General features: G+C 37.3%; 3 protein-coding genes across 6 annotated transcripts; 2 read left to right on the top strand and 1 right to left on the bottom strand.

The window, feature by feature from the left end:
- The first annotated feature begins 676 nt into the window (after positions 1 to 676).
- On the top strand, positions 677 to 7,592 carry LOC135789088 (uncharacterized). Of its 2 annotated transcripts, XM_065298703.2 has the most exons (8): positions 677 to 887; positions 1,043 to 1,133; positions 1,595 to 1,705; positions 1,789 to 1,845; positions 2,187 to 2,303; positions 4,879 to 4,947; positions 6,157 to 6,270; positions 6,384 to 7,592. In XM_065298703.2, the coding sequence occupies exons 2-8, from the start codon at positions 1,080 to 1,082 to the stop codon at positions 6,468 to 6,470; spliced, it is 609 nt and encodes a 202-aa protein (XP_065154775.1). In that variant the 5' UTR covers positions 677 to 887; positions 1,043 to 1,079; the 3' UTR covers positions 6,471 to 7,592. The 2 variants fall into 2 exon arrangements, with proteins under 2 accessions (XP_065154775.1, XP_065154776.1); XM_065298704.2 differs by lacking the exon at positions 4,879 to 4,947 and having other exon boundaries at positions 687 to 887.
- Positions 7,555 to 14,384, top strand: nudt17 (nudix (nucleoside diphosphate linked moiety X)-type motif 17). 3 transcript variants are annotated; one of them, XM_065298689.2, is made up of 9 exons: positions 7,555 to 7,683; positions 8,237 to 8,329; positions 9,108 to 9,221; positions 9,613 to 9,796; positions 10,058 to 10,083; positions 11,589 to 11,681; positions 11,869 to 11,967; positions 12,750 to 12,886; positions 13,051 to 14,383. In XM_065298689.2, the coding sequence occupies exons 2-9, from the start codon at positions 8,255 to 8,257 to the stop codon at positions 13,220 to 13,222; spliced, it is 900 nt and encodes a 299-aa protein (XP_065154761.1). In that variant the 5' UTR covers positions 7,555 to 7,683; positions 8,237 to 8,254; the 3' UTR covers positions 13,223 to 14,383. The 3 variants fall into 3 exon arrangements, 2 of the variants coding, with proteins under 2 accessions (XP_065154761.1, XP_065154762.1); XM_065298690.2 differs by having other exon boundaries at positions 7,562 to 7,694; XR_010547484.2 differs by lacking the exon at positions 7,555 to 7,683 and having other exon boundaries at positions 7,712 to 8,329; positions 13,051 to 13,391; positions 13,514 to 14,384.
- A 3,007-nt stretch (positions 14,385 to 17,391) lies between these two features.
- LOC135789092 (uncharacterized) lies at positions 17,392 to 25,399 on the bottom strand. Its single transcript, XM_065298707.2, has 4 exons — positions 25,047 to 25,399; positions 24,714 to 24,854; positions 18,170 to 18,235; positions 17,392 to 18,093 (listed from the first exon to the last, which is right to left on the bottom strand). The coding sequence occupies exons 1-3, from the start codon at positions 25,344 to 25,346 to the stop codon at positions 18,179 to 18,181; spliced, it is 498 nt and encodes a 165-aa protein (XP_065154779.1). The 5' UTR covers positions 25,347 to 25,399; the 3' UTR covers positions 17,392 to 18,093; positions 18,170 to 18,178.
- Between the last annotated feature and the right edge of the window lie 1,589 nt (positions 25,400 to 26,988).

Genomic DNA, 26,988 nt, shown 5'->3' on the forward strand with positions numbered 1-26,988 from the left:
TACAAATACTAATAAAATGTCTAAATTAAATGCTTTGTAAGTCACTTTTTAATTAAAAGCATCTGGATTAGGTCTCCTTCAGCTTTCCATGAAGACATGTTTCTCAACCAGGGAAGGAATCCTACTAGAGCAGTGGTTCTTACATTTTTTGGCGCGCGGCCCCCCTTGTGTACAGTCGGGGCATCCCTTTATGCCCCTCCCAAAGAAAATTTATGACATAAAACATTCCAAAACTTAAAATTTGAATTAAACAGAAAACATAATACATTTTACAATGTAAGTAGCCTTATTTTTTCTTAAGTTTAATTACACAGAATTTATGATAAATTAATGTATTTTATTAAATGTCATTAAACTGTGGCCCCCTGGCACCATCTCAGGGGCCCCCGGTTTAAATGAGCATTTCACCCATAGAAACATTAATCTTTATTGAAAGTGTGTCATATTTGTAGTCGAAATGTAAGCTGTAAAATATTTTATTGGGTAGAAATTTTGAGTTGGGGCATTCAAATAATGTTATTTAAAAAACGGGGGACCTTCATGTCAAAAAGATTGAGATCCACGTATAATAGTACACACATTTACACACCCCATAGAAACAAGCCAAGAATATAAACAGATGTTTCATGCACCCGCCAGCCTGCAGACTCTCGCGTAATCTTGTCTCAGCAGCTCAACTCGTCTACATAATTCATCATTCCCGGGTTTAAAAATACCCCGCGCGTGCAGGGCTGTAAACGGGAATAAAGTACGGAGGGGTGAATGAGATTTCTCGGGACCGAGCCAACCTGGATGTCTATGGCAAGATTCTCCTTTAGCCGCCTCCCATCATGACATCAACACTGCGGGGACGCGCAGAGTCTGCAGCAGAACGCCAGTGCGCAAAGGTAAGCGAGCGCTCCTCTCCACACATGTGCATGTTGTTATTACGCGTAAAGTGCGCCTTTTAAAATAATCACTTGCATCCCAAAGTGCATGAAATTCATGTTATGCACCCCAGATCTGCGTGTTTTGACGCGTACTGTTGTGATTGCGTTTGCAGTGTTTTGATATTGATAAGTGATTGGTGGTCTGTCGGGATGTACGAGTCTCAGATTAAAGCGTTCAAGAAGGCAGAGCCCAAAACGCTTGGCGTGAGTTACACTGCAACAAAGAACGTCACAATTTGCATCGATTATCTACTGTGCTATAACATTATATACTTAATATATTATGTTAGAGCATATTGTTTACATTTGGTTAAAGATGGCATATAAGTTGTCCTTTGTCATTATTGGTGATTTAATTTATTATGTCCTTATAATATACTGTTTGAAAGGCTTTAGTTATAACTTGCAAGCACATACAGTAGTGTATTTATTAAATGATAACTGGCCAACATCCAAGGACACACCCATATCTGAGATTCAGACACAAATACAGATGAGCAGAAGTACAAGAGACATCAACTCTTTTGCCTTTAATGTACAATATCTGTTCACAATTAATTCCTATAATATACATTAGCATTCCATTTGTGTGACTCCATATAGAAAGCATACAGACATGCCAATGCATGTTTTTAATTTTTAATCTCTTTTAAAATTTTATTTAGGCTGTTCAGATCGTAATTGGATTTTTCACTGTCATTTTGAGCACAATTGTGTATAAGCTGCATTATCACATCCAGCGTGAAATCATCATCCTCATCATCAATGGTGCTCAGGTACAAACACATGCATACATACAGAAAGCATAAAATCAGTGAGGTAAAGTTTAACATTAATCGTATGACTTGTGTTTATACAGCTCGTCATAACTGGAATTATTCTGGTGCATACTGGGAGGAGGCCATCTAAACGTTTGGTAGGTTAATAATTTATGCACAATTATTAACGTCTGTAATGTGCAGTAGTATTGTAGCAAGACTAGACATCGGCACAAAGTCTGGTTCATTTTACATCTTATTTTGCTGCCTGCATACTGCGTATGTACACAGGAAGAGATTATAGAAAAATGTAAAGTGATCAGCCATGGTTATTATGTGACAGTTGTAACCACAGTCAATATTTTCCCATTCATTTTATGAATTTTAGGCATTCTCTTATTACATCAAGGGTGGAAAATGTAATCAATTGATCTGTATCAATAAAGAGATTATATTATGATTATATTCATATTGTTGAAATAGATTTTCTTTGTCGCAGGTGCTGACAACCATCGTTCTGCAGTTACTAACAGCAGCATTTGATGTTGTTGGATTTGGGCTCATGGCCAGACACATCCCATTCAGAGGAGAGTCGTACTACTACAGGGACACCGAGGTAAACAAACAGAGACGCTGCATTCTGCTTGCCCCTGAGCCAAAACCCCTTCATGTCTTCAAACAGCTGAACAGTACATGTATGAAAACAGAACAAAATTGATCATAAAAACAATAATAGATATAACTCAAGCTTACTTCAATTATTAAACAAAAGGGAAAATGTTATACTTCAGTCAGTTGTAGTTTATGTTTCCTCAAACGTTTGCTTGTTCACTGACTTATCTGTTTATTTGTCATTTTTTCTTTCTGTCCTATACATGAAACTAAAGAGTAGATAATTTTAGTGTAGGCATAAGGAATGCAGAAACAATACATGTGACGGTCCAAAATGGACTAAACGTCTGTGACAGACACCGGACTGTAGTTAAAGGGATAGTTCACCCAAAAATGAAAATTACCCCATGATTTATTTACCCTCAATCATCCACAACATATATATATATATATATATATATATATATATATATATATATATATATATATATATATATATATATATATATATATATATACGATCTATTTTCAGACAAAGACAATCGGAGTTATATTAGAAAATGTCCCGGCTGTTCCAAGCTTTATAATGGTGGTAAATGGTGCCAGAGTCCTGCACGGGTCCATTTTTGGAGACCCCCTCCCGCCCGTACCCGCAAAGTTCAACACCAGATCCGACTCGTCACCCGTGATAATATCCACATTAAATCCGCACCCGCCCAGACCCGTTAATATTTGGCCTATTACCTGACCCGTACCCGCACATGCATAAATCACACACACTAAAATCATTCCAATTAAAGTGCTTTATTTTTTATCTCGTACCTCTCTCAACATCATGAATGGGCTAATTAAACAGGCTAAAGTTCCTACATTCAAGTAGCCTACCATTGGCACCTAAATAGGCTATGGAACCTGGTAACTATACACAAATAGACTTAATAATGAAAAAATACAACCTACCTACACAACCCATGCTGTGCTCCTACAAATCTCGTCTCGAAATGCTTTTTAAAAGAAGACGTTCCCAGCTTCCGGCTATCAACGGCAAACTTAATGCAACTCCTGCAATGCTCGCTCAAACTAGGCTACGAGCATCAACAAAAGTCACGCACTGTCACAATGGTGGTGACGTGATGGGTCAAATGTCATATGTTGCTCGTGTAATGGTAATTTAGACATACAAATATTGCACATATTTTGATTTGCGCTACTAATTAAGGAGTTAATTATACGCCCGATTCCCCACCCATGAATTTTAGGAATGTCACAATCCACCCGTTTTAGACACTTTTATGCGCCCCCTAGGAGGACTCTGAATGGTGCTTCTGTTTAAAGCCCAAAAAAGCGCATCCATTCTTGACAGAAGTAATGCACACTTCAGGGGGGGTTAAGTCTTTCCCTGCCAATGATGAGTTTTTACGGCAATCCATATTTCCGCTATTGTCCACTAGGTGGCGCTCTTACACAACTTAAAAAACACTAAAGAATGTAAGTTTTCAAAAACAATAAATACTCTGTGTATGTTTTGATAATCGCTCTGAATCTGATCTCTAACAAAAGTACAAAAATATTTTTTCAATTATCTCAGCTTTTTGTTCAAAATTTGGTATTTTAGAAAAACCTACCCATATTTGAGAGGTGATAAAAAAGAAAAAATGAGGATAGGATGTATGTTTATATATTTTAAAGGGACACAAGGCTTTTTTTATGTTAAGTCGCTATATGGTTAAATGACTCATTACCGGACGAATGAAGACTCTTGCCCGCCCCTACCGCCTGTAGGAAGAATACCCCACTTGCAAGTTCGCTGTATCCGACCCGGTGTCCTTCAGTCTCGCAAAGTCTCAGATATCGCGAGGAGCAGGATCACTTTACGGCAAACAACACAGAGGCACGCGAGCGAAACACTGCTAGCGATTGTTGCAAATGGCAGAGCCATATACCCTATATATTAGGGTGACTGTGCCATTCTTCCCGGACGCGTCCTGGCCAGGATTTCGGGTGCATCTTCCGGAAGTCATATTTGTCGACAACATACTTCATAGAGGATTATTATTATTATTACAGAAAAGCAACAGTTACATTTTAAGGTAAGAATGAAACTACGATTGCATGTCTTATGTTTTTAACTGAATGGCGTATGTGGTCAACAAATACGACTTCCGGAAGACGCACCAAAATCCTGGCCAGGACGCGTCCGGGAAGAATGGCACATATATATATGTATCGGCCGCCGATATTTATAATTTATATTAATGTCTTGTATGCTACATTGTACATCAAGCGCTGGAAACGCACTCTCTCGTGAACGTGCGTCTGGGTGGATTACTTCTGTGAAGGATGAATGGACTTTAAATCAGAAGCACCATTTACTACTATTATAAATCTTGGAACAGCCAGGACATTTTTTTAATATAACTCCGATTGTGTTTGTCTAAAAAACGATAAACATATACATCAAGGATTTCTTGAGAGTGAGTAAATAATGGAGTAATTTTCATTTTTGGGTGAACTATCCCTTTAAGTGTGTATCAGTGGAAGGAGAGATGTGACTTCAGGCTTTGTCCTGCTTGTTTCAGTGGTGTTGTGACCCACTTCACTCTGTTTGGGCTTGCTGTGGAGAAGGAGAGAAAGGTGGACAGAAAGAGGTGAGTCACATTACAAGCTTTACAGCAAGAATATCACAAACACATCTTGTGACTCGGAGTACGGTTAAGAATCCAGAAAGATAAAGTTCTCTAGGTTAGAATTGAATTTGAATCTAAGACTTGGTTAAGACCTGTTTATTTCTTAGTATATTTCTCAGTATTTCAGGAAAGGATTTATAGACATTTTTTTATTCAATCTGTATAGTTGTGGTATTATTTAGACTGTTGGATTGAAGTGTAACATTTTCCCTCTTTAAGAATTGAGGAGCTCCGATGCAAAACCCTCTAAACGCCACCTCCATGAAAAATAAGATGATCTTAACCAAATGCTCTTGACAAGTACTATACGTTCATCAAATACTTTCGCTTCAAATTTACTTAACCCAAGACCCATAACATTCAGAAATACCAGTTTGTTGCCAGAGTCTGATAAAAAATGCTCATTTACAAGAAAACATGTCAGACGCACTTAGAGGGTTTTGCATCTGAGCTTTTCAATTGTATCTAAACATATAGTTTTGTTCAGTGCATATACACATTTTCATACTAAAATTACAGGCACAATATATAATGTGGCACTGCGCATGTCATTAAAGTGTTGCGAGAGAGATTACAACAGTATTTTCGCAAGAGTTTCATAAGCCGATCAAACTGCCCAGTGCCGCATGCGGAAGTATTCACGCTTAGCGCAGGAGTTTTCAAACTTTATGATGCCAAGCACCCACAAATATGATGGACCATAATTTGACCATAAATCTTGTGTCATAGCAGCTTTACAAGGACATATTGCCGAACAAACCACAGTGAGTGAGATAAAGAAGAATGTTATAAGAAAAATATACTAGAAAGATAGCAAATATTTAAAAAAAATTCTCTGAAGTTGTCCGGGGACCCCCTAACCTCCTGGAGGCCCCCGGACCCCAATTTGGACTCCCACTTTGTTTTGGCTTCTATCAATTTACACTGCGGCTTACATTATAATTGCAATGAACATGATTTGTGAGTCCTGTCGTATCGGTTCCTAGCGACAGTGAAGGTGAAGACTCCCTTTGTTTCACACTCTTCAACAGAATCATCAAGCTGCAGCCAATGTTGTTGTTTAGTGACCTCTAGTGGTGAATCAAACTATTTTTATTGTTTGATTTGTGGATTGAAATTTGATATAGATCTGATAAATATTGTCTTTGTGTTTTCTGGTTTGTATTACAGTTCTTAGTGAACGGTATCTTGGGAACCCTGATCGGTGTTCTTGTGCTAGCGTGTATCATTGGTTTGGTTGTATCTCTCTTTGGAGTTTATTCTCTTTCTGTTAGTGCCATAAAGGTATGTATTTCATCATTACATCATTAAATGAGACCTTAATATGGACATTTGGTGCATTGTTCTGTATGTGTTTTGTTATGAGACTAACTTTCTAATTTACTGATTATTATCAGGAGCTGACACCCATCCCGCATTCAACAGCAAACCAACATTATGGTGCTGGCCTTCAGGCCCAGAATGCGATTCATTCTGGAAACTGACAGAATAAAAGACCTTTAAAGCAGAATGGCACAGTTTTAGCACAGTTTTACACCATCTGATAAAAGAGGACTGTTTCACCTACAAACCACTCACAGGTAAACTACAAAAAAAAAAAACTTTTGTGATGTAAATAGTGTTTTGGATGTAAAACAGAAATCTTGTTTTTTTGCTTGGCTGTTGCTCTCGCAGTAGGATTGCTGTAATTTAAAAGCTCTAGTTAATATAGTTATCCGTACCTCGATTGATTTTGCACTTACAAAATGTAGCTTCCTAGCATGAAATACAAATGAAATGTTTACCCAGAAATATGGGGCAGAATCCAGTGTTATACATGTATGTTAATGGGGGACATGTATTCGTCTTTATCTGAGAATTTGTGAAATTCAGCTTTAGGTACATTAGGTACAGAACATTATGGAGAAATTACGGTGAATAGAAACGGTAAGACAGATCTGTGATATCTTCTTGTTTTGTAACATTTTGTACCACCTTTTGCATGCATCTTTATATGGGTCAACATGGCAACATGAGGACATACCGGGAAACATTTATCAAGTTTCTATTTCTCGAAATGAATTTAAAAAAGTAAGCTAAAGCAACTGTAAGCAGGCCAAAGGACATTTTATTTGCTTACGAAATAAATAATAAAGTGTTCAACATAAACGAAAAGCTTGATAAATGTGACCCGTGTTCAAAGGATCTCCTCTCTAACAGAGAAATCTGAATTTCAACACCAGTGAAAATCTAAACAGCATCGCTGGGCAATTTTTTGTCATCTCGTTTTATCCGTACTGATTCTTCAGGAAAGCTATGATGACTGCCAACTCTGTAAGTGCCACCACTTGTGACCAAAATAGTGGACACCCTAATGACTAAAGGTCAGAGGTTGAACCCTCAGTCAAGGGCTCGACTTTGGTGATGTAAAATCCTCTTGTGGAAGCATGTGTCGTCTGTTCTGTGTCAGTAGATCTTTGTCATTGTGACAGCATGTGAGATTTACATTGTGCCTGTGTTCAGTGATCTCTTGACGTGTAATAACATGAAAATGTAGTATGTAGTAACTTGGCTGTGTTGTGTTTGTATTTGACTGATATTTCAAATAAACTTGATTTACTACACAATATGGTGCTCTTGTAAAAACAGTGTTAATATATTAATTATGTTTTGCAAATATAAACAGCAGGGGGAGTACACATTAATTCGTTAAGGAAGGTAAGAAAAATGTGAGATGCATTTAATTTAGCCATTTTCCTCTTAAGACTTTCTGAAATAAGTGTACATAAATATTTCATTGTTTAATAGTAAAGCTTGGACAAATAAAACAGACTTTTATTTTGAAATACTAGAAGCCTTATTTCGAGTGCTTGAAGATACATTGCGCCAAACTACAAGATTTGCATTAATGCATGTAAATAAATAAAATATATGGCCATAATAATGTATAAATATTACATAGTATTCATGTGACGAGACGTAGCAGGAGATATATCAAATAACGCGAAGCCTTAATGTAAGACTTTTATCTTGAAACACGTGAGGCCATTTTCCGGCGGTGTTTTTGGGGAATCTAACGAGTGCTCATGTGAACTGTCATTCTCATAGACATAAACAGTATCATCTAAATTAATTTACCTGATTAACATAACTGCATTATAAAAAGTAGAAATAATGTGCATTAATATTATACATATTAATGCACGAATGAATGTTTGTTGTCATAAAAACGCATGAGTGATTGAAGTTAGTTGTTATATTTTGTAACGAGGTAACGTTACGATAAAGTATGGAGAAGGTCCGAAGGATTCTGGTGTATTTGTCGAAGGAAAACGCCGCACCGCAGTGCGCACGATTCGTGCAGGTCAGCATTATTTTAAATCATAGTACACACATTAGCCCACTTGTAACTGTGGTAACATATATAATATTTTTAAACCTTACTATAGCATTATTATGTTATAATAATATAATGTACTCTATGTAGTTGATATTAGGGATGCACCGATAGGATTTTTTTTGGGCCGATACCGATTTAAACAGACAACTTCTGGCCGATACCGATGCAGATACCGATATTAAACACTTGTATACAATACTATACAGTTGGTCTATTAGCTAGTTTATTTCTGCATTAAATTATTTTTACTGAACATGGATTGGATCTAATTAACATTCAACTGACCAACATAATAAGAGAGGCACAAATTAAGCTAAAGCAAATATAATAAGACAGCATGACAACCTTAAAAGGTGGTTTTTGCTATTCAGCATTTATTTTATTAACAATATTAACTCTTTTTTTTTTTTTTTACATATAATGGTTTTCTTTATGCAGTTAATTAATAAACAATCTGTATTGGCCTTTCTCGTGCTATTGCCGATATGCCGATGGTTTCAAATCATCAAAAATCGGCCGATAAATATCGGCGGCCGATACATCGGTGCATCACTAGTTGATATAATGCATAATAAGATATTTTGCAGAATTATTTGTCTAGCAGGTGTCCTTTTGGGGACGTGCTCAATTGATAACCCATTCATAGGTAGTGTAAATAACATGTAGTTTCCATTGTATGGTATTCCAAAAAGTATTTCCTACTTTACATGTAGTTAGGTACACGTTTGTGTATTTTGTACAGAGCATAACTGGACATTTTGTAGGGGATGTTGAGGACCAGGCGACAGTGAGCTGTTCCCTGGACAATAACCGATTTATTTTAAGTGACCAGCTGTATGGAGGAATCCCTCTGAAGGTAACATCACAACCTGTACTTAATATAAAACTTCTCTCTTAATTTACTCGTCCTCGTGCCATCACGGACGTTAATTATGGATTCCTTACTACAGTTAAACACAAACAAAATAAAACAAATTTATAATAAAATGTAATGTTATCTTTTAATGTGGGGCTCAACATGGCAAAGTCCAAAAATGAAAAACATGAAAGATCATTAAATTAATAGAAATTATTTCACTGAGATAATACAGTATATGTTATCATGTTGAGCCCTATATAAAATACCACGATGACATTTGTATTTGATATTTTAAGAAAGGAAGTCAAATACATCTGGAATGGCATGAAGGTGAGTAAAATAAAAGAGAATTGGCAGTGTCTTCCTTAATCAAATTGTCTGACCCTAGAGGGCGCCATTTTGCCCCATCAAATACCTGTCTCACTCAGAGGCAGCCTCCCTGCCCCCAGATACCCTCAATCGTGGGGTAGACGTGGGCGTTGCAGTTCTGCTGCAGTCAGCCAATCAGAGGCTGTTGCTAACGCGTCGAGCCTCCAGTCTTCGGATCTTCCCCAATGTTTGGGTTCCACCTGGTGAGTGTGACATTTTGTGATGATGACCCAGATGCCTCAGCATACTCTTTAGAAAAACGTTTGTATAATTTTTATGATTTACAGATGAGTGATGTCATTTTGTGTATTTAAATATATTTTTTCTTTAGATGCCAGTTCCTGGCTTTAAGTTCTAGGATTTTTTCAGCTTGGCATAAATAAGCTGGACGCAAGAGAAATGTGGCCAACATGTGTGCGAGAATGCAGTGTTTAAAACTAATTAATAAAAATTGGTTTGTTTAGGTGGCCATGTGGAGCTGGATGAAAAGGTATCTAAATAGATTCAAATTACTTCTGGAAAGAAATAATTTGTTTGTTTGCTTGCTTTTTTTCTAGAGCCCGACCGATATATCGGCAGGCCAATATTAGGCATTTTCCAAACTATCTGTATCGGCATTCATAATGGCCGATAAATGAATATTAAAAAAAACCGGACAAAACAGCCTTCATTAGATTTTCTCACTGTTGGTGTTTTTGACAGAGCGCTCTGGACCAGTAGCTGCTGGTGGGGTCCAGATTTAGGCGTCTAGCCACTGCCTGAGTCAAGTGATCAGCAATTTATATTTTGCTGTTGTTGTTATTTATCAGAACTTAACAGAATTTGTCTCCAGTCCTATTCAAAGTTATATTTATGAACAAAGTCTTTTAAAACTGCTAACTTTTGGTTGTTGTTGTTTTTGTGTTTTGGTTCAAAGCCCTTTAAGTTTGTATTTTTATACATTTTATTTATCAGAACAATAATATATTTTGATGTTCCTCTGTTCTGTTGTGACAACAAAAGAAACAAGTTTCTTTTTAAAATGCATTATCATATTATTTTAGTTAAAACTCATAAATAACTACAAATAAGTAATGTTAGGGAAATCTGTTAATGTTTTGTTGCGCGTTTCTGAAAAAAAAAAAAAAATAAATAACGGTCGATAAATCGGAATATCGGATTTTAAAACTAACAAACATTTGTATTGGTATCGGCTTTCAAAATCCTTTATCGGTCGGACTCTACTTTTTTCTATTAGTGACCTAGAAATAGTGCAAAATATTTGATATTTAGAAACATGTAAAAAAACATTGGCTTGTAATTCTTTAATCCTTTAAAGGGATAGTTCACCCAAAAATGAAAATGATGTAATTAATGACTCACCCTCATGTCGTTCCAAACTCGTAAGATCTTTGGAAACACAGTTTAAGATGTTTTAGATTTAGCTTTCTGACCCTCCATTGAAAATGTATGTACGGTTTACTGTCCATGTCCAGAAAGGTAATAAAAACCTCCTCAAAGTAGTCCACATGACATCAGTGGGTCAGTTAGAATGTGTTGAAGCATCGAAAATACATTTTGGTCTAAAAATAACAAAAATTACAACTTTATTCAGCATTGTCTTCTTTTCCGGGTCTGTTGTGAACCGCGTGCCCAAGACTGCAGTGACACTGCTGCCGTATGAAGCTGCTGACGTGTTATATGGTGCGCCCCAGCTTTTTTTGCGTCCAAGCATCGTTTACAGTCTGATAAAAAATCTTTGTAAACATGTCTGAGGATAACGGATATACGGAGGTCTTACGACATTATTTTCATTTTTGGGTGAACTATCCCTTTAACTTAAACCAGTATTGTAAGATGTAAATTTATAAAAGAAAAAGTTATTTATTAAAGTGTTTAGTAATATAATATAGGTTATGTAAATATAAAGTTATTGTTAATTAACAAACTGAATGAATTTTTTTAATATATGACGCTTTGGTTCAGTTATTTATTTGTGCGTTTGTTAAATTTTAGCTGCTGGATGCAGGACTCAGAGAGCTACAAGAAGAGACCGGTCTGAAACTGAGTCCTGATCAGATTTCCACTCAGCTTCTTGGCTTGTGGGAGGTATGAGTTTACTGTATGTCATAGTGGGGTTTTTTTGTATTGTATGCCTTCAAAGCGATCAGTGCTATCAGGCCAAAGTTAGCATCTTCCAAACACATTCATTACCTTTAATTTTGTATTAAATGATGACAAACTGTTTAGCTATTCTTTTATTTCAGATGAATGTATTTTTGTGTTCTCCTTTCAGTCAGTGTATCCACCTATGTTGTCCAGAGGTTTGCCACAGAGACATCACATTGTGACCTACATACTTTTGAAGAGCTCTATATCGCACCTGCAGCTTCAGGTACTGCTTTGGCTTATGCACAGAAAAATGTCCAGTTCTAATTTAAAGGGACCCTCCACTTTTTTGAAAACAGGCTCATTTTCCAGCTCCCCTAGAGTTAAACATTTGATTTTTACCGTTTTGGAATCCATTCAGCTGATTTCCGGGTCTGGCGCTACCACTTTTAGCATAGCTTAGCACAATCCATTGAATCGGATTAGACCGTTAGCATCACGCTAAAAAATAACCAAAAAGTTTCTATATTTTTCCTGTTTAAAACTTGACAGTTCTGTAGTTGCATCGTGTACTATAGAAAATCGTGTACTTGCAGCAGCCGAAAATAGTCCCCTTAGTATCTTTCAATAGCAGAGGACTATTTTCGGGCACTGCGTAATATCATTGCGCCTCCTGCAGCCATGTAACAGCAACAAAGTCCTTGATTATTACGCCAGAATGAGAGTATAGTTCCTAGCCATATCTGCCTAGAAAATCGCAACTTTTAATTTTCCATCAGTCTTAGTACACGATGTTACTACAGAAGAGTCAAGTTTTAAATAGGAAAAATATTGAAACTCTTTGGTTATTTTTGAGCGTGATGCTAATGGTCTAATCAGATTCAATGCTAAGCTATACTAAAGGTGGTACCGCCAGACCCTGAGATCGGCTGAATCGATTCCAAAATGATAAAAACCAAATGTTTAACTCTAGAGGAGCTGAAAAATGAGCATATTTAAAAAAAAGTGGAGTGCTCTTTAAGGTTAATGGTTAATGACCTCTGTGCATGTGCCTTTCTCTTTATTTAGGCCAGTTTGAGACCAGATCCTGCTGAGGTTAGTGGTTGTGTTTGGGTTGATGCTGGTCTGGTTAAAGCCATAGTATCTGCTGTGGACGGTGAAGAGAATTCTGTACAAGTACCGGCTGACATGCCATCTACCATCAGGTATCGAAAGCATAAAGTTATTATGTTCTGGGCTTTACGTTTATTTTACATTTACGCATGACTTTTGCATTGCTAACAAAATACTTTGCTAAGCAAATAGTCACTTTTAGTATTGTAGAATATCAGCATTGGTAATATTTGTTTTCTGTCTTTTTTGTTTTCAGTGTAACGGAAGTGTCAATACGAGGTGATTTGGAAGAGACCTCGCAGCCCATTTCTGTGTTCTGTAATCAGGCTCCAGACCACGGCGAGGAAATAGAGCGAGTCAGTACAGGAACCAAATATGCCTTAGAGCTGTGGTTAAAAACGTTGGAGCCTCACACTGAGATGGGCTGATGGCTCCTGTCTCATGTGAACATTTACCCAGTGCCTTCAGAAGACTGGAGCTTTGTCAGCATTGCACGGCCCTTTTCGTTTATGTCTTAAGTCGGCATTTAAATCAAATTGTTTTCATCAAAACAGTTGTTGCAAAAATCATCCTTGGAATTTCTTTATAATTATAAAGGTACTTTTATAATGCCTTTCATAATCATCAAAATAAATTGTAGGTATTCGTCTGACTCTGATCCTCAGGATCAGATCCTGCTGTTGGTTTTCAACATGTATTTTCATTTTATTTTATTGCAGGAAACAATGTCTCCGTCGATCACAAGAGGGCGTTTTAGTCACAGTGTTCCCTATGCAAAACCAAAAAAATGAAAGTTTGTTTAAAATGTTGGTTCACATTAAACTTGTATGAATACACTTTTTATGTGTTTCCCCACTTTAAAAAGTTTTACATAGTTTTTTTAAACAGGTGAACAGATGTTTTGACAAATGCTTAGAATGATGTACACTGAATTAATATGGTTATCTAAAAGTTACTCTAAGACAATTTTGGTTGCAGAATAAATGAACTATGGGTAACAAATACACCTGTTTTACTTCATTAGTTACTGTTATTTGTCAAACACAACAGAGACCACTGACTTGGCCCACCTAAACACATCTCAGTGTGTTTTGGCAGCAGAAGTTATTCCTTGCTTCATTTTCATCCTTATTCTTACTCTACACATATTTTTAGGGCTGCTTGTTCACAAAAATACTAATAGCTCATTAACTTCCTAAATAATAATAAGTTCTGACATTATTATTTGTTAAAACATTAATAGTAACTTACTAGATGTACTTAATAATCCATGCCAAGATGGTTATTTGCCTTTGTCACATCTGTTGACAAATTATTTTTCTATTGCTCAGGAACACTTGTATTCAGCCAGGGATTTTTTTGGGGGATGCTTGAGTGTTTTATTGTTGCTTTCTGGTCTAAGTTGTACGAGCCTGACTCAAAGTACTATCATAATCTAGTCCAGGGGTTTTCAAACTGTGGGTTGGGACCCAGTAGTGGGTTGCACAGTGCGGTCAGGTGGGTCTCGCAAACTTACTTGGTTGTTGTAGTGAATGAAACAAAAACATTTTTGTTTTATTAATGACAGTTAATGGCAATGGTATCTTGGGATTGCAATTAAAATTACAATTAAAGGACACTCCACTTTTTTTGAAAATATGCTCATTTTCCAGCTCCCCTAGAGTTAAAAATTTAATTTTTACCATTTTGGAATCCATTCAGCTGATCTCCGGGTCTGGCGATACGACTTTTAGCATAGCTTAGCATAATCCATTGAATCTGATTAGACCATTAGCATCGTGCTAAAAATAACCAAAGAGTTTTGTAATACGGTAATTAAGGACTTTGCTGCAGTAACATGGCAGCAGCAGGCGTAGTGATATTATGCACTGCCCAAAAATAGTCCCCTTGGTTACTTTCAATAGCAGGGGACTATTTTCGGGCAGTGCGTAATATCACGACGCCTCCTGCAGCCATGTTACATCAGCAAAGTCATTGATTATTACGCCAGAATGAGAGTATAGACGGGTTGCACGGCGACGTCACTAACTGGTTGCGCGCGCAACCGAGGGGCAGAAAGAAGAGACGTGCATTGTGTTGTATGCTAGTAGCGGTGTCTGTAAGTCAAAATGCCAAGGAATTTTTGCGTGGAAAATAGTACCAACAGAGTCAGTGCTGGGTGCCTGATGTTAACATACCAGTAGATGCGACTATTACGTTACTAGCATTATAATTATAAAATTATAATTCATACATGTATCACAGTAACACTGCAAAAATAAAGACAGAAAAACAGATACAACTAAAATCAAGTCTTATTTATGTACAAACATTAAAGAACGCTTCAATAATTAAGGTTGTTGCAGTAGCAGATCAGCTCACCAATCGGTCTTTCTGCCCCTTGGTTGCGCGCGCACCCTGCAATGTTTGTAAACTTGCAACCCCTCTATAGTTCTTCTTAGCCATATCTGCCTAGAAAATCAAAACTTTTAAATATTCTGTCCGTCTTAGTACACAATGTAGCTACAGAAGAGTCAAGTTTTAAAAAGGAAAAATATTGAAACTATTAGGTTATTTTTTAGCACGATGCTAATGGTCTAATCAGATTCAATGCTTTGTGCTAAGCTATGCTAAAAGTGCTAGCGCCAGACCCGGAGATCAGCTGAATGGATTCCAAAACTGTAAAAATCAAATGTTTAACTCTAGTGGAGCTGGAAAATGAGCATATTTTCAAAAAAAGTGGAGTGTCCATGTAATGCATACAATGATAACGAAAATAAAAAACCTACTCTTTTGTAAAAGACAACTAATTTCTTTTTGTATTTCTAAATGTACTTTTTTCTATATTTCTATAAAAATATATTTTAGTGGGTCCTGAGGTAGATTATACCTGTCTAAGTGGGTCGCAGAATGTAAAGGTTTGGGAATTACTGATCTTATCCATAAAAAATGGCTTTGGTTCTTCCTTAAATTTTGAGCAATTTTATCTAATGCAACATCCGTCAGATGAAAATAGTTAGTCATTTCCGTTAGAAACGCAGTAAGCAGGCCTCTTTACAAGCCATGTGTTAGCATGGCTTATATGATTTTAGGGGTTTGATTTAAATTCCTATCTTTAAGTACTTTATGGGCAATATTAATAGTCATGTTTGCTTTGATAAGCAGCACTCATTGGGACACATGTTATATGGTTGGGTGTATGATTGATTACAGGCACACCTTATGCTAACTTGCATAATACAGAAGGTATGACAGGAAGCAAAACATTTGTGTACTGATGCTGTGTCAGAAAATTTTACAGACCTGTAGGTATGAATTTTCCTGTTATCATCAGCTACTGAACAATAAATGCTTTGAAAAAGGAATTTAAATTGTTTCTTACTAGTGCCCAAAATTTAGATTTTTTTATTATTTTATTCTCAGATTTGTATGTAGATGTAAAACCCCAGTTTTACAATAAATGCAGTAATTATGATATATTGATGATGGTTGATATATTCAGGTCCCCTTCAATTTGTGTGTCGTACACTTCCAGACAGAAACTGTACAATTTTCATTCTTCGTTATATCATTTTTTAGATGTCAGAATAATAGTAACGTCATTAATTTTTTATTTAACACAGATGGAAATATGGAAATTAATCTTATATTGTAACTCTTTAAAGTGAGCCACCCTTTAGATTTACACCTCTTTAAACTTATGTTAAAAGTTAATATTGTTGGAGCCTAAATAAAAAAAAGTTCAATCAAATTAGCTGTGCAAGTCTTTTTGAATATTTTTTACAGGGTAAATTAACCAGTGATAAGTTGCTTTACCTTAGATTTTTTTTAAAAAGGATAAATTGCTTAAATTGATAAAGTAACATATAAACAAATGTTATTACTGTATATCTTGGTGATCACATTATTTTACACAATTTTATTTTATGTTGTGCTAATACAAAAGTCTTTGTACAATGAGTGAGCTGTAACATGTTATTAAGAACATATGTTCATGGTGATGTAAACGAACTTATGAACCTTTATCAACCCTGACAGCGCAATGTAGTGGGTGAGCCTCACGTGTAGCTGTTTTTAGATGATTCTGTCATAACTAAACAGTTTATTATCATTTCATTGTGCTGTAGGATTTATTATGTGTTATCAGTCAACCCCACCTGCCATCGATTCAGGTGGAACCAGAGTGTCGATTTAAAATCAAAACCTTTGAGATAAAAATTTGATTTTATTGATCATAAGTCATTTAAAACAGTGATGTGAGAATTAAAGATTTGCAAGACATATTATCAATTATCAAACAAATTGCTTTGAGATCAACTTATTGAACTTATTTTTATTAAATCTTAGAGAATCTACTGTATAACAGGAGTGTAAAAAGGCAAGCTGTCAAACAGTGCAAACAGTAAGCACTCAATACATGCTGGAAAGACCAATTTTTTAAAAGATTTACAGAATTTATTGCCAACAATATTATAACTATTGAATACAATACAGAGACTTTTAGAAAATATCAGAAAGTCTTCAATCTGGATACTACAGTAAATTCATATTGGTGTTCTTCTACATTGGATTCAATACCTGTGAATCTGTAGTGTAAATGTAACATTTGTTTTCTGCATACAGAATTGAACGAATTACATACTTCAATTTTGCTTTGAACTAATTCATATACAATATTTTTTCACATGATTTTATTGAACAACAAAATGGCTTTTTTAAAGCAACACCAAAGAGTTTTTTTTACCTTAAAATAACGCTTCCAAAACAGTTTCAGTCGTTCATCCACTCTAAACAGGGTGAACAGCACTTTCACATTCGCTTTGCAGCCCTCTATCGACCAAAACCGCACTAAAGAAGTTTCCAAACGTCGGGTAGTGGTCCTGTAGTCCGAGTGAATACTACAAAAACTTGCTTTACGGCAGACCTACAATCCAATCAGAGCCAGCTATGCCTCAGTATTTATGACAGTGGTAATGAACAATTACGCTTCTAACCTGTAGGGGGAGCAAAGAGCCAGAGTTCTTTAGTGTTGCTTTAAAACTATACGTCCACTGCAATTCGGAAATCATTTTAATTTCGCCAAACCATTAATAATACAGCACACATCTATTATTCATCCATGTTAAAACAACAACAACAATAAACGTATACAGTAACAAAGTAAACTGAGGTTTTGTTCAGAAAATAATTTCTAGTAGGCCTAAGTGTAATAAAATGGCATGAATAGTCATATCCCTGGTCATAGATCGTCCTTTAGAGATTTTCGCAGTTATGCCTTGCTTATCACACATTGGAGTAGTGGTGGGGTGGGTCAGGTCTCCTGAATGATAAAGTTAAAGTGTGAGATTGAGCTCTTTGTGTGTTACTGAAGCAGCATGTGTGTATTGTTACTCTACCAGTGTCCTTTACTTGTTCACCACGTACATTCCTGTCCGATTTGCTGGAGGTTTTTCTCTGACGTCCTGGTGAAACAGAGTAAGAATATGTTACATGTGTATACAAAAACATCAACTTGCCTAACCCTAACCCTGAGTTTAGGGTAAATAAATATGGGAATTATGTTGTAACCCAAAAAACATAAAACTAACTAAAATTAATTTTTGGCATTTATCAAGCAGTATTTAAGGTTTCACACTGCATTGTCAGAAATAAAGTATAAAAAATATACCTTTTCTGTTACTGGGATGATACCTTAAAATTTTCTGTTTTGTACCTTTATGGGTACACAACACATTAATACATTTAATTAATACACAGTAATACACACAAGGTGCACAATAGGTCCCTAAGGTACAGTAATGTACCCAAAAAGGGAAAAGTATTAAGTTTTATATGTTTGTGAAGGTACAAAACTGAACCTTAGAGTACCACCCCGTGACACTTGCTTGGTCTCATCTATTCTGGGCTATTGGCTACTTTTCATTATTTGGTCCGTCAACATTTCCAAAATAATTACAAAAAACACATAATTTATTTTTAACAAAAAAAAAAATACCTTTAAGGGAAACACCACAGTTTTTTAATATTTTACTATGTTCTTACCTCAACTTTTTTTCAAAGTGTGCACTTAAAGGAATAGTCTACCCTTTTGCCATATTAAACTATGTTATTACCTCAACCTAGACGAATGAATACATACCTATCTTTTTTCAATGCGTGCACTGTACAGTGCGTTGTGAATGTGTTAGCATTTAGCCTAGCCCCATTCATTCCTATGGTACCAAAAAAAAGTTTTATTTTGTGGCACCATACTTACTGCTATAACTCCTCATGTAAAAGTCTTTAAATAGGGAAAACACGGAAGTGTTTGGTGGCTTCCCTGTTTGGTACCATAGGAATGAATGGGGCTAGGCTAAATGCTAACACATTCATGACGCGCTGTACAGTGCACGCATTGAAAAAGATAGATATGTATTAATTCGTCTAAGTTGAGGTAATAACATAGTTTAATATGGCAAAAGGGTAGACTATTCCTTTAATCCTTGTACAGCGCGTTGTGTTAGCATTTAGCCTAGCCCCATTAATTCCTATGGCTCCAAACAGGGATGAATTTAGAAGCCACCAAACACTTCCATGTTTTCCCTATTTAAAGACTGTTACATGAGTAGTTACACGAGTAAGTATGGTGGCACAAAATAAACTTTGTTTGGAGCCATAGGAATGAATGTGGGTAGGCTAAATGCCAACACATTCAAGAAGCGCTGTACAAAGATTAAAAGTGCACACACTGAAAAAAGATATCTATTAATTCATCTAAGTTGAGGTTGACGGTGGTGTTTTCCTTTAAACATTTCAACTAGTGTACACTTTTATGTGTGTGTATTGGTCGACACTACAGATGCAGGTGTATTTGGAGCATTTGTTCTTTGTTTGTGAAGTTGACGTCAAGGGGTATGAACGGGTTCTTTGTGTGGAAAACACTGGAGTAACAGTCTTGTTCTTTCCATCCAATGAAAAATATTTACATCATATTTACATACCTAAACAAGTTTGTCAAAAAATAATGTTTATTTTTTACGATTAATATCATTCCTAGTTGATTATTGTTATCTTTATTGTCTTATGTGAATATTGATGATTATGATATTTATGTTACGGTGGGGATTTGTTTACTTCATTCACTTCATTTCTTATGTTAACAGCTTGATAAATTAAAATACAAACTTTCTCCGTTATATTTGTTTAGCACTCGGTAAATCACTCTCAGGTGTCGACCAAAAATTGGTACTTAGATGAATTTAGCCCTGGAGGCCACAGTGGGGGTTTGATTTAGTGTTTTTCGGTCTTTCTCTGTTGGTTGTGTTTTGTTGGGATGTGGGCAGGTATTGTAAGCAATGACGCTGTGACTACTGGACGATGGAGAAGACGCAGATGAAGGCCTTATGGTCTCTGAACGGGAATCGTGTTTCCCACGCTTCAGGTTTCCCAGTCAGAGTTGCACAAAGAAGTGACTGTGCTGGTAACAGGGACACTGGAAGGTTTGGTAACAGTAGCCAGGTTTTCCTATAGCGCAGATCTTTGAGGGGGTCAGTGTTTTACACGGACAGGAATGATGGTGGAGAATTTCCCTCCAAAACACGGCAGCTAAAACATTTATTTAGTTAAAAGCAGCACTGGTTTCATTAAATGGATTAGCAAAATGACTCATTACCCAAAACAAATGTAACTATGTTGACGTGCTGGGCTACTCAGATAAACAGATACATTTTTTACGTGCCAATAGCCTGGTTTCCAATACAGATTTGCACAAAACTTCTGTGATGTTTTCTACATGTCAATAAAAACGATTGGAAAATTATGCTATTTTCATTAACTAAAGCCTCATTTATTCCTCGATGATTACATCTGTGTAGTTATGATAATTTATCAAAATATCTTCTTTTGTGTTAAAATAAATAAATAAATAATAAGAAAGAAACTCATACAGGCTAGAATAACACAAGGGTAAGTAAATTATGAATTTTCATTCTTGGGTGACTATCTGCTCTTTATAGTTAGGAGCGGCCACGTATGTTTCTTGGACGTTGTAGTACTTCACATCTTTAAAGAAACACGTGACATTTAAACACGTTAGGTGACATGTAAATGCGAAAAAGTGTTTTCATTGCAGCTAAATTATTTATTTTTTTGAATGCCTGAAAAACTTTTTTGCGATATATGGGAGTTTTTGGGAAACTGACATGTTTCTGTTGGGTATACCCAGATAGCAACATATTTTGGATCGAATCTGGCTTACATTGGGCACATCTGGCTTAACTCTGCCCAACGTTAGAGTTTGACATTAGGCCAACGTTGTGTTTTGATGTCAGATTTTCATTTCCAACTGAAATGGAACGTCTGGCCGATGTTAGAGTTTGAGATTAGACCGACACTCGTATTTGACATCAAGCCGATGTTGGGTTTTGACGTCAACTAGACATTACAGATTGATGTCATTCTGACGTCGATTAATGACATCAACCCAATGTAACAGCTTGACGTCAGTCTGACGTTAGTTTATGATGTCAATCTGAAGTTACATCTGGACATCAGTCCGACGTTGGTTTTTGACATCAATCCAATGTTACATCTGAACTTCAAGCCGACGTTGGTTCTTGACATCAATCCAACGTTACATCTGGACGTCAGCCCAACGTTGTTTTTTCACATCAACCCGATGTTACATCTGGACATCAGGCCAAAATTGTTTTTTGACATCAATCTGACCTTACACTGAATGTCAGACCAACGTTACACTGGACGTCAGGCCGATGTTGGTTTTTAACATCAATCCGACATTACACTGGACATCAGGCCGACGTTGGTTTTTACCATCAATCCAACGTTACACTGGACATCAGGCCGACGTTGGTTTTTGACATCAATCCAACATTACACTGGACATCAGGCCGACGTTGTTTTTTCACATCATCCCGATGTTATATCTGGACATCAGGCCAAAATAGTTTTTTGACATCAATCCGACATTACACTGAATGTCAGACTAACGTTACACTGGACGTCAGGCTGATGTTGGTTTTTAACACCAATCCGACATTACACTGGACATCAGGCCAACGTTGGTTTTTACCATCAATCCAACGTTACACTGGATGTCAGGCCGAAATTGGTTTTTGACATCAATCCAACATTACACTGGACATCAGGCCGATGTTGGTTTATAACACCAATCCGACATTACACTGGACATCAGGCCAACGTTGGTTTTTACCATCAATCCAACGTTACACTGGATGTCAGGCCGAAATTGGTTTTTGACATCAATCCAACATTACACTGGACATCAGGCCGACGTTGTTTTTTGACATCAACCCAACGTTACACTGGACATCAGGCCGACGTTGGTTTTTAACATCAATTCAGTGATACACTGGATGTCAGGCCGAAGTTGTTTTTTGACATCAATCCGACATTACACTGGATGTCAGACCAACATTACACTGGACGTCAGGCCGATGTTGGTTTTTAACATCAATCCGACATTACACTGGACATCAGGCCGACGTTGGTTTTTAACATCAATCCGACGTTACACTGGACATCAGGCCGACGTTGGTTTTTAACATCAATCCGACATTACACTGAATGTCAGACCAACGTTACACTGGACGTCAGGCCGATGTTGGTTTATAACACCAATCTGACATTACACTGGACATCAGGCCGACGTTGGTTTTTACCATCAATCCAACGTTACACTGGATGTCAGGCCGAAATTGGTTTTTGACATCAATCCAACATTACAATGGACATCAGGCCGACGTTGTTTTTTGACATCAACCCAACGTTACACTGGACATCAGGCCGACGTTGGTTTTTACCATCAATCCAACGTTACACTGGATGCCAGGCCGAAATTGGTTTTTGACATCAATCCAACATTACACTGGACATCAGGCCGACGTTGTTTTTTGACATCAACCCAACGTTACACTGCACATCAGGCCGACGTTGGTTTTTAACATCAATTCAGTGATACACTGGATGTCAGGCCGAAGTTGTTTTTTGACATCAATCCGACATTACACTGGATGTCAGACCAACATTACACTGGACATCAGGCCGATGTTGGTTTTTAACATCAATCCGACATTACACTGGACATCAGGCCGACGTTGGTTTTTAACATCAATCCGACGTTACACTGGACATCAGGCCGAAGTTGTTTTTTGACATCAATCCGACGTTACATCTGGACGTCAGCCCAACGTTGTTTTTTCACATCATCCCGATGTTACATCTGGACATCAGGCCAAAATAGTTTTTTGACATCAATCCGACATTACACTGAATGTCAGACCAACGTTACACTGGACGTCAGGCCGATGTTGGTTTTTAACACCAATCCGACATTACACTGGACATCAGGCCGATGTTGGTTTTTAACATCAATCCGACATTACACTGGACATCAGGCCGAAGTTGTTTTTGACATCAATCCGACGTTACATCTGGACGTCAGCCCAACGTTGTTTTTTCACATCATCCCGATGTTACATCTGGACATCAGGCCAAAATAGTTTTTTGACATCAATCCGACATTACACTGAATGTCAGACCAATGTTACACTGACGTCAGCCGATGTTGGTTTATAACACCAATCCGACATTACACTGGACATCAGGCCGACGTTGGTTTTTACCATCAATCCAACGTTACACTGGATGTCAGGCCGAAATTGGTTTTTGACATCAATCCAACATTACACTGGACATCAGGCCGACGTTGTTTTTTGACATCAACCCAACGTTACACTGGACATCAGGCCGACGTTGGTTTTTAACATCAATTCAGTGATACACTGGATGTCAGGCCGAAGTTGTTTTTTGACATCAATCTGACATTACACTGGATGTCAGACCAACATTACACTGGACATCAGGCCGATGTTGGTTTTTAACATCAATCCGACATTACACTGGACATCAGGCCGACGTTGGTTTTTACCATCAATCCAACGTTACACTGGATGTCAGGCCGAAATTGGTTTTTGACATCAATCCAACATTACAATGAACATCAGGCCGACGTTGTTTTTTGACATCAACCCAACGTTACACTGGACATCAGGCCGACGTTGGTTTTTAACATCAATTCAGTGATACACTGGATGTCAGGCCGAAGTTGTTTTTTGACATCAATCCGACATTACACTGGATGTCAGACCAACATTACACTGGACATCAGGCCGACGTTGGTTTTTAACATCAATCCGACGTTACACTGGACATCAGGCCAAAGTTGTTTTTTGACATCAATCCGACGTTACACTTGACGTCAGGCCGAAATTAGTATTGACATCAATCCAACATTACACTGGACATCAGGTCGACGTTGTTTTTTGACATCAACTTGACGTTACATCTGGACATTAGGCCAAAGTTGTTTTTTGACATCAATCCGACGTTACACTGGACATCAGGCCGACGTTGTTTTTTGACATCAACTCGACGTTACATCTGGACATTAGGCCAAAGTTGTTTTTTGACATCAATCCGACGTTACACTTGACGTCAGGCCAAAGTTGTTTTTTGACATCAACCCGATGTTACATCTGGACATCAGGCCGACACTGGCTTATGACGTCAACAAGAGATTGGTTTATGACGTAAACCTGAATTTAGATCTGGACGTCAGTCCGACATTTGTTGTTTACATCAATCTGACATTACATTTGGATGTCAGTCTGGTGTTGGTTTCTGAAGTCAACCCGATGATACAACTTGATGTCAAGCCAACGTTAATTTAAGATATTCTAGTTAATTTATGATATTAAACATTTCATGCCCTAAGTCTATTAAATGATTGGATTTTTGAGAGTCATTGTTACATTTTTATCTTCCTGTTTGATGTTATGTAACCATAAAGATGTGCATATACGAGTCCTTAACAAACAGCTTCATCATCAGCATGAAAATGAGATGTGGATAGCAGCTCACCACTTGTTTGCCATTGGCTGATTCAATGATGCTGTGTGTTGAGTACATGGGGATGTCTGGATTGAAGTACATGGTTGGAGTTATCGCTTCTGATTCTTTCACAAAAGTTCTTCGGTTCTTCTTACAGCAGCACATCACCAGCTGAGTAGAGTACCAGGATTACTTATTACTCACATGAGTATATTCATATCACTAACAAAAAGATCACCTACAAGCTACACTTCCAAAATATGGTCATGTACCAAGATAGCACTATGGTACACACATTCAAAAAGCTAGGTAAAATATAGATAGCATAGTATTTTTATATTTGTCTAACAATCCTGCACTCACCAGAATGATCAGAAGAATGATGAGAAGTAGGAGACTTATGGCTGCCAACACTAACAGAGCGATGCCCCAGTCAGGAACCACGGCAGGAGCTTTAGTGGGTGAATCTGTTGAAATGGAGCTTACGGTCGAAATACTAGAGCTGACAGTGGAGATACTATTGACCGTGTTGTGCATTGATGTTGACGTGTCATTGGGTGTGCTACTGCTGGTGGTGTTGGTGTCGTTGGGGGCTGCAGTGATTGCACCGCCAGTGATTGCCATGTTCTCTGGTGACTGGGTTTCATTGGTGCTAGGGTGCATTGTGTTGTTAAAGGGTGTTGAGGTTGAGTTTATAGATGTGGAGTGAAGCGTATATGTGGTATTGTCTACAACAGTACTGAAGGTTAGGGTAGTGGTGTGTGTTGGAGGGATAGTGGATGTACTGTGGATGGTGGGAATTGTAGATTGTGTTGTAATGTTTGGAGTGGAGGTGAGGGGCGTGGTCATGGAGGGAGTGGTTGTAAGGGGTGTGGTTGGAGTGGTGGTGTTCACATCTTCAACTTGTTGGTGAGGGAGTTGATCTGCAAGTGGGAAAGAATGTAATAGATAGATGATAACATTTGCTGTATTCATTTGTATCTTAAGCCTGATTTACACATACTCCTGGTTTCAGCATTGACACTTTTAAAAATAAAGGTGCTACATGATGTCACAGACTAATCATTTTTGCATGTATGGTTCCATAAAAAAAAACGTTAAGATCCAAAGAACCTCAAATATTGTTTGTAATGTGAAAATGTTTACTTTCAACATAGTCGAGGTCGATTCTTAGCTGTGGGGATGTCAGGTCTCTGTAGCGTGATAAAAACAGGCTTCTCTCATGCACCGGATTGATCGTGGTTGTTTCGAACAGCAGTTCAGCACTGGCAATGACAGACCCATTTCTACCAAAAAGAAGCAATAAAGTCAGATAGTCCTATACCAACCCATTGATTTTTTCTGATTTTAGACATAGATAATGAGAATTTTTTTAAAGGGGACATTTCACAAGACTTTTTCAAGATGTAAAATAAATCTTTGGTGACTCCAGAGTACGTATGTGAAGTTTTAGCTCAAAATACCCCATAGATAATTTATTATAGCATATTAAAATTTCCACTTTGTAGGTGTGAGCAAAAATCTGCAGTTTTTGGGTGTGTCCTTTAAAATGCAAATGAGCTGATCTCTGCCCTAAATGGCAGTGTCGTGGTTGGATAGTGCAGATTAAGGGACGGTATCATCCCCTTCTGACATCACAGGGGGAGCCAAATTTCAATGACCTATTTTTCCACATGCTTGCAGAGCGAAAACTAAGTTACTGGGTTAGTCTTTTTCATATTTTGCAGGTTGAAAGAAGCCCTGAGGATCCAAGTATAGCACTTAAACATGGAAAAAAGTCAGATTTTCATGATATGTCCCCTTTAATCCAACTTTGATATTTTTTATGTAAATCTGAGATTAATCGAATTCCTGCCAAACCTGAACGTTATTTGGTCTGTGCCTACATATAGCAGAGGAGTGGGGCTGTAAACATCAAAAAACTGAAAAATAAGAAAGTGGTTACATTAAGCTTTCTTCAGAATAAGACAAATTCAACAACATTGGTCTCTAATAGCCTTAATTTTAATATTTATTTATTACATATTTTATATTAGCTTGGCTCATTTTATGTATGTTAACATTTTAAACAATAAAACATATGAACAAGTAAAAAAAGTATTTTTTGAGTAGACTGTGGTAGCCCTTGCTGACAAAATGGCTGGAGACCCCTGGTCTGCATGAATGGGGTCATGATAACCTCACGCGGGATCAAAGTCTCTGGATTCATAAATGACCATTAGCCATTTGCAGGGGCACCACTAGCAATTTTGGGCCCTATGAAAGAATATGAGTGTGTGGACCCTTAGAATTGTCCTAACTTCCC

This window comes from Paramisgurnus dabryanus, chromosome 13 (assembly GCF_030506205.2).
Source record: "Paramisgurnus dabryanus chromosome 13, PD_genome_1.1, whole genome shotgun sequence".
Taxonomy (NCBI): domain Eukaryota; kingdom Metazoa; phylum Chordata; class Actinopteri; order Cypriniformes; family Cobitidae; genus Paramisgurnus; species Paramisgurnus dabryanus.